The sequence below is a fragment of the Rhinoderma darwinii genome, chromosome 1 (genome assembly GCF_050947455.1).
Source record: "Rhinoderma darwinii isolate aRhiDar2 chromosome 1, aRhiDar2.hap1, whole genome shotgun sequence".
Taxonomy (NCBI): domain Eukaryota; kingdom Metazoa; phylum Chordata; class Amphibia; order Anura; family Rhinodermatidae; genus Rhinoderma; species Rhinoderma darwinii.
Window position 1 is genome coordinate 655261201 of NC_134687.1, and position 14039 is coordinate 655275239.

General features: G+C 42.1%; 2 protein-coding genes across 2 annotated transcripts in view; both read right to left on the bottom strand.

Annotated features, from left to right (window-relative positions):
• Positions 1-14039, bottom strand: part of LOC142663916 (uncharacterized) — a 201765-nt gene that overhangs the window by 15485 nt on the left and 172241 nt on the right. The gene's annotated exons all lie outside the window — the stretch shown is intronic.
• Positions 1-14039, bottom strand: part of LOC142665157 (oocyte zinc finger protein XlCOF7.1-like) — a 38679-nt gene that overhangs the window by 11392 nt on the left and 13248 nt on the right. Inside the window, exons 2-4 of the mRNA XM_075844728.1 lie at positions 12770-12924; positions 12116-12289; positions 11908-12031 (exon numbers count right to left, since the gene is read on the bottom strand). Coding sequence (XP_075700843.1) covers positions 11908-12031; positions 12116-12289; positions 12770-12847 — 376 coding nt within the window. The 5' untranslated portion in view covers positions 12848-12924. The remainder of the gene's footprint in view (positions 1-11907; positions 12032-12115; positions 12290-12769; positions 12925-14039) is intronic.

Here is a 14039-nt window from a genome sequence, read left to right on the forward strand (position 1 = left end):
GTCGGGATTCACAGAAAACAGCAATTTTTCCATCGTTTTTTATTACATTTTTTACGGCGTTCACCGTGCGGATTAAGTAATGTAATAGCTTTATAGTCGGGGTCGTTATGGACGCGGCGATACCAAATATGCGTAACTTTTTTACTTTATTTTGTTTTTTGTAAGAGGAAAAAGTGGGTTTTTCATTTATTTTTTTTCAGTAACTTCATTAAACTTTTTTGAAACTTTTTTACTAGTCTCACTACGGGACTTTAATATGCGATCATCCGATCGCTATTATAATACACTGCAATACTTTTGTATTGCAGTGTATTACTGCCTGTCCGTTTAACACGGGCAGGCATCTGCTAGGTCATGCCTGCGGCATGATCTAGCAGGCATTCGCTACAGGCAGACCTGGGGGCCTTTATTAGGCCCCCGGCTGCCGTTGGAGACAGACACTCGGCGATCTTATCGCCGGGTGTCAGTGGGATGAGAGGGAGCTCCCTCCCTCTCTCCAAAAACCACTCAGATGCGGTGCACGCTATTGCGCACCGCTTCTGAAGGGTTAAACGGGTGAGATCGATACTAATATCGATCTCACCCAACAGAGCAGGGACGCCCCCAACCCTCAGCTGCCTCTGGCAGCTGAGAGCAGGGAGATTTGACAGCTCCCTGCTCTGTTTACTTTATTCTGATGCAGTGCCGTAAAAAGGAATATGCATCAGAATAAAGCCCGTTAGTGGCCGCCGTGAAAAGGCGTATTGGCGGTCACTAACGGGTTAAATGAAGACGATTCACACTGTTCTCCTCAATATATACAATAATCAGCCATAACATTAAAACCACTGACAGGTAAAGTGAAGCACATTGATGATCTTGTGACAATGGCGCCTGACAAGGGAGGAGATATTTGGAAGAAAATTAACAGTTTTAAAAGTTAATGTGTTGGAAACATGGGCAGGCAAAAGAATCTGGGCGACTTTGACAAGAGCCAAATTGTGATGGCTAGACGACTGGGTCAGAGCATCTCCAAAATGGAAGGTCTTGTGGGGTGTTCCTAGTATGCAGTGGTTAGTACCTATCAAAAATGGTCCAAGAAAGGACAACTGGTGACACGGTCATTGATCTGCGTGGGGAAGAAAGGCCAGCCCGGCTGGTCCGGTCCCACAGGAGAACTACTGCAGAATAAACTGTTCAAAAACATAATGCTGGCTATGATTGAAAGGTGTCGGAACACACAGAGCGCCTCTCATTGTGGCCAGCCGCGTCTACACAAGCACCATTTTGCAAAAGCGCCTCTCATTGCGTCCAGAGCATCTACACAAGCACCATTTCACAGGAACCAGCATACTACAGTGCCTGAGGAAGGTCAAGGATATGACCGAAACGCTACTGGCAAATAATAAATGTCCTTGAACCTTGAAAATTACTCCCGTTGGTGTGTATTGTACCTTCTTCATACCATACTGGGTTGGGCCCCTACGTATGCACCCACCTGAGGACCTGGTGCTATCTAGCCCTCGATAAACTGGAACACAAAGAGCATTTCAGCTCACTGTATTTAGGGCTGCATCACTGCGGACTAGTCCTAGTGCTGATACCTGTCCTCTGGCAAAAGCTTCTACAATTGGCATCAGAAATGGACCATAAAGCAATGGAAGAAAGTTGCATGATCTGATCACGTTAACTTTTACATCAAACAAATGGCCGGGTGCGTGTGCGTCGCTTCCTGGGGAAGAGATGGCACCAGGATGCATTATGGGAAGAACTACTATAGAACAAATTGCAGATTGGCTAGCGGCTGAGGAAGTGAGAAGCTTTGGGCAATGTTCTGCTGGTAAAGCTTCGATCCTGGCATTCATGTAGATGTTATTTTGAAACATACCACCTACCTAAACATGGTCATATATAGGGTAGACCCCTTCATGGCAGCAGTATTGTCAAGTGGCAGGGACCTCTTTCAACAGGATAATGTGCCCTGCCACACCGCAAAGATTATTCAGGAACGGTTTGAAGAACATGACAAAGAGTTCACGAACTTCATAGTGTTCAGTGCTCAAGGTGTTGACAAATTCCCCAGATTTCAATCCGATCGATCCTCTGTAGGACGCGCTGGTAAAACAAGTCCAATCCTTGGAGGACTCACAATTTACAGGACTTAAAGGATCTGCTGCTAACGTCTTGGTGCCAGATACAACAGAAATCTTCAGAGGTCTTGTGGAGTTCTATGCCTCGATGAATCAGAGCTGTTTTGTTGGCACGAAGGGGAAATACACAATATTAGGAAGGTGGTTTTAATGTCATGGCTGATGGGTGTATATCTTAGGCTCTGTTCAAAACTAGTTTTGAGCCTTCTGTCAGAGTTACACGTCAGTAGGACTCCCAACATATACCTTCCACGGAAGGCTGCAACGTATCTCACTGTATAGACTTACAATGAGACACGTTGCCTATGCAGCCCCTTTCCCCCCGCAGGCAGCGCTTCACTGAACAATACACGGTATAGGGGAAAAAGGGTGATTTTTACTACTCCCATGCGGAAGATGCAGTCAGTGTAACAGAGGTAAACAGTGATCACCGCACCTCGCCTTCACCTCTTCCATACTCCTCCTTGTTCCCCATATACTATGTATAGTTCATAGAAACAATGCCTATTATGCTGTATGTATTGTCGTTTGTTCCCCTCTTGCAGCCACCTCATTCGGGGAGTATGTATTGTGCCCAGCTATGAGGTACAGGCCGGAAGTGGGGAGTGTTCTTGTCTGCGGCACGAGCACACCTAGGTGGACATGACTAAGCATGAGTCGGGGGCACGATATATACTGCTGTGCTGGTGTGGCGAGGAGAAAGGGATCACATCCACCATGCACACTGCAGGCTCTATTGCCTCTGTTCTAGAGAAGGTTATTCAAGGAGCAAGCTCAGGTCAAGCCTATCCCTCTTCCGATCCTTGGAGGCAGAGATACACAGTATTGCAAGGATTGAGTTCTCCCAGGGAAGCTGCAGTGAGAACTGTTCAGTTAAATCACTGGATCTTCTCACCTTATCCGTTTAACAGAGTCCTGTGACGGATGGCATATAGTGCCATCTGCCAGCTATAGGCTCCCATTGCAAAAAAAGTATATGTTTAGGGTACATGTTTTTTACTGGACCCCGCTGGAAGGAATAGTGTAGTGTACTACGCTATTCTATACGAAGGATAAAAAGATGGTTCAGTGAGACTCCTCAGGTAATGGTTCACGGTTTGGCCATAAGATTTCTGATATACAAAAGTATTAAAATAATCCTATGGGCCAGTAAAAGATGTGTATCAACTATGAATAATACGGTGCCAATGTATATGGCAGATAATACAATAATGTTTATTTATCCAAATACACCCTCAAAGAGGAAGAGACAAACCTCTTTGCCAAAGGATTATCATTCTGCCCAACGCAACAAGCAGATGAATTCCAATTATTTTTAGACCTCAATAATTTTTATTAGAAAAGTCACATTACAACGTCATTTTGCCATCGAAGCTGGGAAGCCTAAACAGATGGAAAATAGAATCAATTCAGAAGATCCCTACACACACCACGCAGTAAAGGGCAAATCAAGTTTTTATCCATTACACCACAGAGGCAATTTCCTCGAAACATTCTATACATTAGTTTCAAATGATATGAAAAACATTAATAGGAAAATAGTACCCAGTCAAAGTAATCTCAACAAAGTGGAGGAAAAAAAAAATAAATCACTGAAAGATTTGCAAAACAACAAAAACATAGGAATAAAATCAGCAGATAAGGGAGGAGGAATTGTGATACAAGACCGAGAGGTTTATGTTCAAGAAGCAGATAGAATACTATCTGACACAAAATATTATGAAACATTAAAGTCTGATCCTACAGATCGATACGAGAAGGAATTCCTAAATCTAATAAAAATACATTTCGAAGAAGGTATTATAAATAAAACAGAAAAATCATTTCTAACAACAACAAATCCTGAAATACTATTCTATCACTTGCCCAAAATTATAATATCGGGCATAAATTCACTTACTAGCCAACTTTCACATTATATTGATTTACACCTGCAAAACCTTGTTATCAAATTACCATCCTATCTCAAAGACTCCACGAGTTTAATTAGAGATCTTCAAAAGTACAATTGAAAATAAAACTACATCCTGATGACCCTAGACGTAACTTCTCTGTATTCCAATATAGATCATACCCTTGGAATAAAGGCGACTCAATTCTTTTTAGAAAATAACGGCATGCTACCAAAGAAACAAAATGCCTTTCTACTGAAAGGACTACATTTTATTCTCACCCACAATATCTTCAAACACAACTCAAAACTGTACAAGCATATAAGGGGCACGGCAATGGGGACACGAGTAGCCCCAAGCTACGCCAATTTGTTTATGCGGCATTTTGAATCCCAAAATATAGAGAACGAGCACTTGTATAGAAACAACATAGTCTACTATCGTAGATATATTGACGATCTCTTTTTTTATATGGTCTGGTACGCATGAAGAAGCCAACTGCTTTGTAAACACTTTAAATAACAACACATGGGGAATTCAATTCACCCCGAGCATATCTAAAGAAAATATTGTATTTTTAGATCTAGAAATCAGTCATTTTATTAACAAATTTACAACAAAAACACATTTCAAGGATGTATACAAAAACAGTTTCTTGAATTTCAAAAGTGCACACTATTTAAGATGGACAACAAACATTCCACATAGCCAGTACAGAAGGATAAGAAAGAATTGTTCATCGACAGAAGCATATAAATATCTATCAAAAATTCTCAAAGAAAGATTTGAAGAGAAAGGTTATCCTTCAAACCTCATCAAACACGCGTTTCAGAAAAATTTAGTTACCTCCCCTGAAACATGTCTCATAGAAAAAGATCATTTAATAACACAATAAAGGAGCCCCGATGAAGGACTATTCCAGCAATTTCATAACAATTTATAATTATGATCACAACATCATTCGAGGTTCTTTACAAAAACACTGGGGTATCCTCCAAAGTGACATAATTTTGAATAAGATCATTCCTTCAAATGCAGGCATAACATTTCGTCGAGGGAGAACGATCAAAAATATATTGGCACCGAGTAGATTGAGGACAAAAACCTCCAACTCCATCTCTAGCCATCTTCCGAAACCAACAGGTATTTTCAAATGTGGAAAAAGAAACGGCTTATGTTGTTTAAGTATAAATGCAGGAAAAAAAGAAGTTATGTCTAATGTAACAAAAGAAACATTCCAAACAGATACTTTTATGAACTGTGAAACCGATCATGTAATATATATATATGATTGAATGTGAATGTGGACTACAATATATTGTCAGAACTAAACAGACACTGAGAAGTAGATTGAATGATCACCGTTTTAATACCAAAAACGGATTTCTGAAACACAGCCTATCGAGACATTTGCTACAAAACCATAAATCAAATTTCAATAACATAAAAATTTCTCCAGTCGAACAAATAAATTCAAAAATAAATAATAGAATTTCTACTTTGAACAAACGTGAATCCTTTTGGATCTTCAAATTTGAATCTCGGAGTCCAAATGGACTCAACGAGAAAATAGATTCAGTCTAAATTAATATAGTAAAATAAAGAAAATTAACTAAAAAATGGAAGATCTGAACAAAAACAATCTGAACCTACGAATTGTTCAAAATAAGGCAAAAGTCATAGACTGATACACAAATTACCAGTGACACAAGTACCGTCTCTTAAAGGCATTGTGTTGCCAGAAAAAAATGTTTTGTTTTTTTTAATTAAACATTTAGTGTGTGGGTGATTAAACATTGTTCAAATTTTTTTCACGAGTCAGGAAATATTATAAATTAATTCTAATTTATAATACTACCCATTTTTGGTCACTAGATGGAGCTATTCCCAAAATTGCAGCATTGCAACATTGGGTTAAAAGCCCTCGCTCTAGTGAGCTCTCAGCATCCCCCCCTCCTTTATCCTGGCTAGTGCCGGGATAAACGAGGGGTTTGAACGGTGTAACCTCCTACACTGTGTGTCGCCATTTTTGGAGCTAACACACAGTGTAGTAGGTTTACAAACAGTAGTAAACACACACAAACACGAACATACATTGAAATCTCTTACCTGCTCCTGCCGCCGCGGCTCCCTCCGGCCCGTCCGCTCCGTTTGCTGCCGCTGGTCCAAGTGCACAAATCCGGAAGCCGCGACCGGAAGTAGTAATATTACTGTCCGGCCGCGACTTCCGGTCCACAGGAAAATGGCGCCGGACGGCGCCAATTTCGAATTGGACTGTGTGGGAGCGGCGCATGCGCAGTTCCCACACAGACGCCGTACACGGAAGTCAATGGGACGGGAGCCGTTCGCAGTCCCTATGGGACTGTGGCTGCCGTATTCCATGTCTGTATGTGTCGTTAATCGACACAGACAGAAATGGAACAAAAAATGGCAGCCCCCATAGGGAAGAAAAAGTGTAAAAATAAGAAAAAGTAAAACACAAACACACAAATGAATATAAACGTTTTTAATAAAGCACTAACATCTTTAACATATAAAAAAATAATTTGTGATGACACTGTTCCTTTAAAGAAAACAATGTAATAATATTCATCTAATATATCCCCAATGGAGGGTAAATCTAACTAAACGAATCAGTAGAGACAAATTATGAAACCAGATACAGAATCTCTAATCAAAAATACCTTTTCCGACGTGCAGTCAAATGCCGGAGCTATATTTCCGGCGATTTAAAACCTATGAAGGTGAACCAGCAAGATTAAATGACAGTTGCGATCCCAATAGCGACATAAAAATGTAATCTATCGCAACATAAAATACAGAGATTACACAATATAAAATCACATGATAGAAATGAGATACCAACGGAGAAGAAATACGTACATTTTTGCAGACATCTAGCCATTTCCGTATTTACATAAATTTTTATTTAAAAAAAAAATGCATTATTTATCTAAACAAATACTGCTAATTGAACACCATCATCGGCATCAGTACAGGTTTAAAACTAAACAAAATGAAATAAAATGAAGTATTAAACATAGAAACTTCATAATACAAAAAAGAAAAATAAACAATGCATACGTACCTGTAATGAAACTCCCACAACGAACTCTAAACTAAAAATAAGAAAGGGGGAGGGAGAGTGGTTGAGTCAGCCGCCAGCAGCAGAGTGAGGGATTTGAGTTAGAATTTGCAGGAGACCAGCTGTCCACAGGAGTTACACAGACTCTACAGCAGCCAAGTGGTAGGACCTTTTTAATGAAGACTATTTAGAAAGTTGCTTAATTTTACATTTGGGAACCAAATAAACAATAAAAATAATTAGGTTGAAAGGTGTACATAGCCTGTAAGTAGTACAACATTAAATGACACCCGCTCATGATTAATAGCCAGTAAATTATATGATCCTACATTACTTCTTTTTTATTTTCAATGTCTGAAACTAAAGATAACAAGAAGTTGTGGCCCCATATCCTCAGTGCATTAGATCCAAACACAGATAATATCCAACAAAAGCTCCACCCAAAATGAAATGTGTTGAGAAAGCAAAATATTCTAATCCAAAAATTCAATAATAATTCTGAAGATAATTTAATTATTCAAAATTCAGGCAAAATGGACCAAGTGGCCCTTCCATAGTGAAGTTCTCCTACATTTCCCTCCTCCCATGATTCTATCACTTCATAAAAAAAGGTTTAGTAAACAACAAAGAGAAATTCTTCTCTTCTACTAACATTATTGCTTGATAAACAAAAAAAAAGAAAAAAAAAAAAAAAGGAGGAGGGAAATGTAGGAGAACTTCACTATGGAATAGCCACATAGCAGGTCAGAGTATAGAGAAAGCACCTTGATAGCCTGTGAGCTCTCCTCCTTATCTTCACTACGATACTAACAGCTTGTGGGATCACAACCCTCCGCTGCCATCTCTAACACTGAAAGAATGGAGGTGGAAGAGCACTTGAGTCAGCCACCAGGAGCAGTGCACTGACGGATTTAAGTTAGAATTTGCAGCAGATTAACTGTCTACAGGAGTTATACAAACACTACAGCAGCCAAATGGCAGGAAATTTTAAAAAGGACTATTTAGAAAGTTGCTTAATTTTGCATTGAGAAAGAAAATTAACAATAAAAAAAATAAAAAATTACTTAAAAAAGCTGTACATAGCATTTAAAAGGAACCGGTTAGTAGGTTTGAAGTTGCTAAAACACCAATATGCCATCATGAAGCAGGAGTTTAGCGCTCTAAACCTGCCTACCTAAGAAAAAAAAAGGACATTTAGGGAATGGTTAGTAAAGTAAATTACAACTTACCGGAAGAAGTCCAGCAGCATCGGGTGCATGCACATATGAAGCCGAGGAGACTACACCTCACTTTACTGTGCATGCGCAGTGAACAGTCCTCTGCTTCCTATGCGCCTGATGCCGCTCCCGAGCTCCTTTCGGTAAGTTGTAAATTACTTTACTAACTATTCCCCAACGTCTATTTATGAGGTAGGCAGGTATTGAACACTAGACCCGGTTGTATAACGGTATGCTGGTGGCTTAGTGGTTAAGTTCAAACTTACTGACAGGTTCCCTTAGTTATTATTTGTTGATCAAGGTTTCTTAGAAGGTGTGAACCTCTACTGTTTCGATATCAATGTATTTCTATGTTATTAATTATGGTATAAAATCAACTGCACGTCCCGAATATGTTATAGAATCACTGGTTGCACAATTCCAAAAAGTCTGCTGGAGACCGTCGGGAGTAAGCATGCAAATAAAACCGCAACCCCAAATCCGTCACAACACTGATCGACAGAATCTAAGGCTACTCTGAGGTATTCGGCAGAGCCCACCGCAAGGCTGGATGGTTTTTGATGTGCAGAACCCAGGTTGTTCTAACAGAGTTCAGTGTTGGATAAGGAGTGCAATGCAGGCTACACCTGAGCAGGTAACCAGACAGCCAGAGGGTAAACAGCAAGTCCAAAACAGAGCTAGTGGAAATCAGGTACACCAGAGGTAAGAACCAGCCGGGAGCAGATAATCAAAACCGGTAAAACAAGGGGTTAACGAGAGACAAGCCGAGGTCAGTTTCCAAGAAGTCCAAAACTCTAGTGCCCAGGGTAAGTGAGAGCTTGATCACAACACCTAAGAAAGGAGAAAATTCACAAGCAAAGAAAGAGGGAGGAGGCCAGGTATAAATACCCCACCCTACACCTGACAGGAAGAAGACAGAGAAGTGGGATAGACTCCGGAAGTAAATAGAACCCCCCAGAAGCTACATCAGTAGTCATGGCAATCTTAAAGACACAGACACTTCCTAACAGAATACAGTTAAGTCAGAACAGAATCTTAAGGGCATCTGGTCTCCTTACACAAGGTTAGAAGCTCATACCGCAAATGACAGGGGGCCGATATTAACCCCTTCCAGCATCGCTCCTTACATGTTCAGCACAGACAGGAGGTAAAGTAAGGAACGTCTGTTTGAAGCTCAGGCATTAACCCCATCAGGAACGTCTGTCAAACTCTCAGATTTTATGAGCAGGATGACAAAGGAAAATCATTCTGTGTGGGCGGGGGAAGCAGGACTCACAGCTTTTCTCTAGAAGTCCTGGCAGCATTTATACCGTTCTTTAGATGAAAATACTGAATGATATCATTGAAAACATTATATCCCAGATCTCAGCGTCTACCCACCCGATCCTATGCTGCCCTCTGATAGGGGAACATAAGAGACCTGACACATCCACACTAAATGGATCCTTCTAACTGGACAAATCTTCTCAAAAAGGAGGCTGGTCCAGAGAGTAGCCGTACGCCATGGGTCCTGCTGCTGAAAGATCCAAGAATCAGCTCATATCACCGAACTGCGGGCGGTCACATAATTAATATGTAAAGGATCTGCCAGACACAGCTTCTGTGTCGACGCCCGTGGTTAATCAGTCTGCACCTGCTCCTAAGTCTGATAGAGTTACTCAATCATCTACCACTCGGGCTGGGAGGCTGAGAAGTGGGAGAGCCTATCACAGCCTGGCCAGACGGAGCTAGCTCCCGCCCTCTGTCTATTTATACCTTCATTTCCTGCTCCTCCTTTGCCTGTGATTCTGCCCGTTTCCTGGCTCTGCTGCTGCTTGTACTATTGTACTGCTTCATATTGACCCTGGCTTTACTGACTACTCTCCTGCTCTGCGTTGGTACCTCGTACACTCCTGGTTTGACTCGGCTTGTTCACCTCTCTTGTTGCTCACGGTGTTGCCGTGGGCAACTGCCCCATTTCCCTTAGCTTCTGTGTACCCTTGTCTGTTTGTCTGTCGTGCACATATTGAGCGTAGGGACCGTCACCCAGTTGTACGCCGTCGCCTAGGACGGGCCGTGCAAGTAGGCAGGGACTGAGTGGCGGGTAGATTACGGCTCACCTGTCTGTCTCCCTACCCCGTCATTACATAATATGTATGTAATATTACACAACTCCCAATCACATGAACCCCAACAATATAATACAAGGGAAGTCTCTCTTTAACCCTCTCACTGCTTGTCCGGATCTGTGTTCATGCAGGGGGAAAAGTACTGCGCACAGCTCGGACAGTAGTGTTACTGCACGGAGAATGGCTTGTAATGAGCGGCAGCTTCTCTCTGCACAGTAAGGCTGGGTTCACACACACTATATACGGACGTAATGCGGGCATTTTAGCCCCGAACTACGTCCGAAAATGCGGCTCAAATGCGTCGGCAAACATCTGACCATTCATTTGAATGGGTTTTATGATGTACTGTGCCGACGGTCATTTTTTTTACGCGACGCTGTCAAAAGGCGGCACGTAAAAAAAGACGCCCGCATCAAAGAAGTGTCTGTCACTTCTTCAGACGTAAATGGAGCCATTTTCCATGGACTCCATGGAAAAACAGCTCCAATTACGCCAGTAATGGACGCAGCGAAAGACTCCTGCACATGCCATTACGGCTGAAATTACGGTGCTGTTTTCTCCTGAAAACAGCACCGTTATTTCAGCCGTAACGGATGCTGCCGTGTGAACATACCCTAACAGTAAAGTTTGACGGTCCATGACCACCCTGACCAGGTCTTCTACATTTCTAGCGTCCTGCTGCTGGATTCCTCTTGTTCTTGAGTTCGATTCCCCTGAAACTCTATTCCAATAAAATGTTTAAAATAAAATGTAACGGAGTGTAAAATAAATAAAGAAATATATCTCCACACACACATTGTTCAACCTGTTTTACTTACAATCGGACAGATCCCTGGATCCACATTCCTCATTACTACCAGTAACCCTGTGTATTGTGTCTTACAAGGAAGATCTTTAACCCTTTCTTATATCTCTCTGCACTGTACCATTACCAAATACTGTGGGAGCAGGTTCCATGACTTTACGGTTCGGACAGTGATGTGCGGCTTTAGGACTTTGTGATGAAATTGCACTTCCTTTATTTGTAAGCAGTGACCCCGTGTTCTCTGCGGGCCCATGAAAATAATAATTTATTACATTGTTTTACAGGGACGTTTCCACATTTATATAAAGATATCCCCTCCCCCTGAGCCTTCTCTTCTCTACAGGAAATACATTTAGTTTTGATGGTCTTTCTTCATAACCGAGATCTTCCATACCTTGTATTATCCCCAAATGGAGAAATGGTGGCAGAAATTTCTGTGATTGTCCAACTTATCTGAACGTGGTTACTAAAAATTCATGTACCAACTGCAGAAAGAACCACATTCAGATATATGGAAACTTCTGCGTGTGAACATAACCTAGTGCAGCACTGCAGCAAAGCGAGGAACGTATGATCAGAGATCAGGAATCCCATGTCTGTATATACTGCACATTACGAAATTAACACTTCAAAAAATAAACAAACAAAATATAATATCTATATCTTCTTACCTTGTGATGTGCGCGGCCGGTAGTTCTCCATCATGACCTCCTCGTACAGATCCTTGTTTCCTTCTAGATACTCCCACTCCTCCATGGAGAAATAGACCGCGACATCCTGACACCTTATAGGAACCTGACACACACAATGATACAGTCATCACCCAGACACCTCCAGTGCTGTTACTGTAGAATTTCCCAGCATTCCCAGCAGTGTCACCTCTCCAGTCAGCAGCTCAGTCATCTTGTAGATCAGTTCTAAGATCTTCTTCTCATGTATCCAGGAGTGAGGGGGAGGCTCTGTGATGGGGCTCTGACTACTGCTCCATCCTCCTGACTCATGGATGATGGGAGTCGTACAGTCACCCGATGTCTTCTTCACTATTGTGTACTCCTGTGTATGGGGAGAGACACTTAGAGAACTGAACACAGTATTCCCCCCTCAGTAGAGAGGGAGATTGTGACCCCGCTGTATAGAGCTCTAGTGACCCCCCCATCTGTAATACTGGAGACCTCACCTACAAAAAGACAATGAGAATATAGAACAAGGCCAAAACTAAAAAGTAAATAATATTGGGGGGACTAGATGGACCATGTGCTCTCCTCCTGCCGTCATCTTCTATGTTTCTATATAGATGTAGTCCTGATCCTCCTGGTTCCTGGTCATTCTCATTGCTCTACAACATTACTATTGCTGCATTGGTGACATGACACATAACTGACCATATTGGTGGCTGATCTTCAGCTTTTCTGCTGGTGGCTTCTTGATGTCACTTGGAAGGTCTGGACGCTGTTATACAGGACACCGGATTCTTCCTATTATGTATTGTCCCTTCCCTATGTGTGACTTGTTCTATAATGTAGAAAAGTTTACCTCTCCGCTCAACAGGTAGATGATCTCCAAGGTGAAGTCTAATATTCTTCTGCTCATCTCATTCCTGTCCTTGTCCATCCTTGGTGGGTCATTCAGGAGAAGGAACGTTATGGGGGAGAAGATGAGAAAACTGGAGGATCTAGTACTGCAGACGTCTTTATGAAGAAAGGAGAAGATGGAGATCATACAGTGGACAACATCATGTGTGACATACAGAACCTCACTTATTGATCATTGAGGGAAACATCTTCTCAGAGCCGTCACCACATGGAATAAAGGGGTATTCCCAACACGGACATTTCTCCCCAGGATATGCCAGAAACGTCTGATAGATGCGGCTCCACCTCTGGCCGTGCTCGGCTGTTTCTGGAACTCCTATACAAGTGAATGGAGAGAGTCGTGCACATGTGTGGTCACCTCTCCATTCATTCTCCACCTGGATGTAGTCATCACCTCACCAGGCGGGCTGGGGGACCCCCGTTCTCCACATAGAGGTGGGACCCCCATATATCAGACATTTATGGCAAATCTCTCAGGTGAGAAGAGTAAAATGAAGAAATTCCCCCCCAGACAATGAAGACCTGACTCCGGACAACCTGACACATGGCGGATACTGCGGAGACATTGCTGACATCTCACAAGACGTGGTGCACACTATGCAGTCAGTGTTTGATATGAGGTGTGAGGTTCTGCAGCAACTGAGGTGACATTATATATAGGGAACATGCAGTGTGATCTCTTTTCATCATATTACAGCGCAGGTGGAGCGGAGCAGAGTAATACATTGTTTTGTGGAATAAGATTCAGTATAAACTTGTATTTTACTCATTTAACCCCTTCCTGCACAGGACATTTACCGCTCAGGACTTGTTCACATGACATAGGGAAGACCTGACACCTGCTGCAAAGGCCGGAGACCTGAGGGAACGCCGACCCCGGGCATTTAACTACTTAGATGCCGTGGTCAATATCGACTGCAGAATCTAAGCTGTAAGAAAGAGGGGGGGGGGGGGGTCCTCTCTGACAGATCATCAGCCCCTCGCGACACGATCACGGGGTATGGATGGTTGTCATCGCAGCCTGGGGGGTAATGAAGTTCTGCCATATTTCTGCTCCTATTAACCCCTTCATCTTAATCACGATATACTGCGATACATTAGTGTTACAGTGTATTGTACCAGCGATCTAATCATCACTAGTTCACGTCCCCCAGGGGAGTAATACAATTTGCTAAAAATATTCAAATAAAGCGTTTAGTTCTCTACAAAAT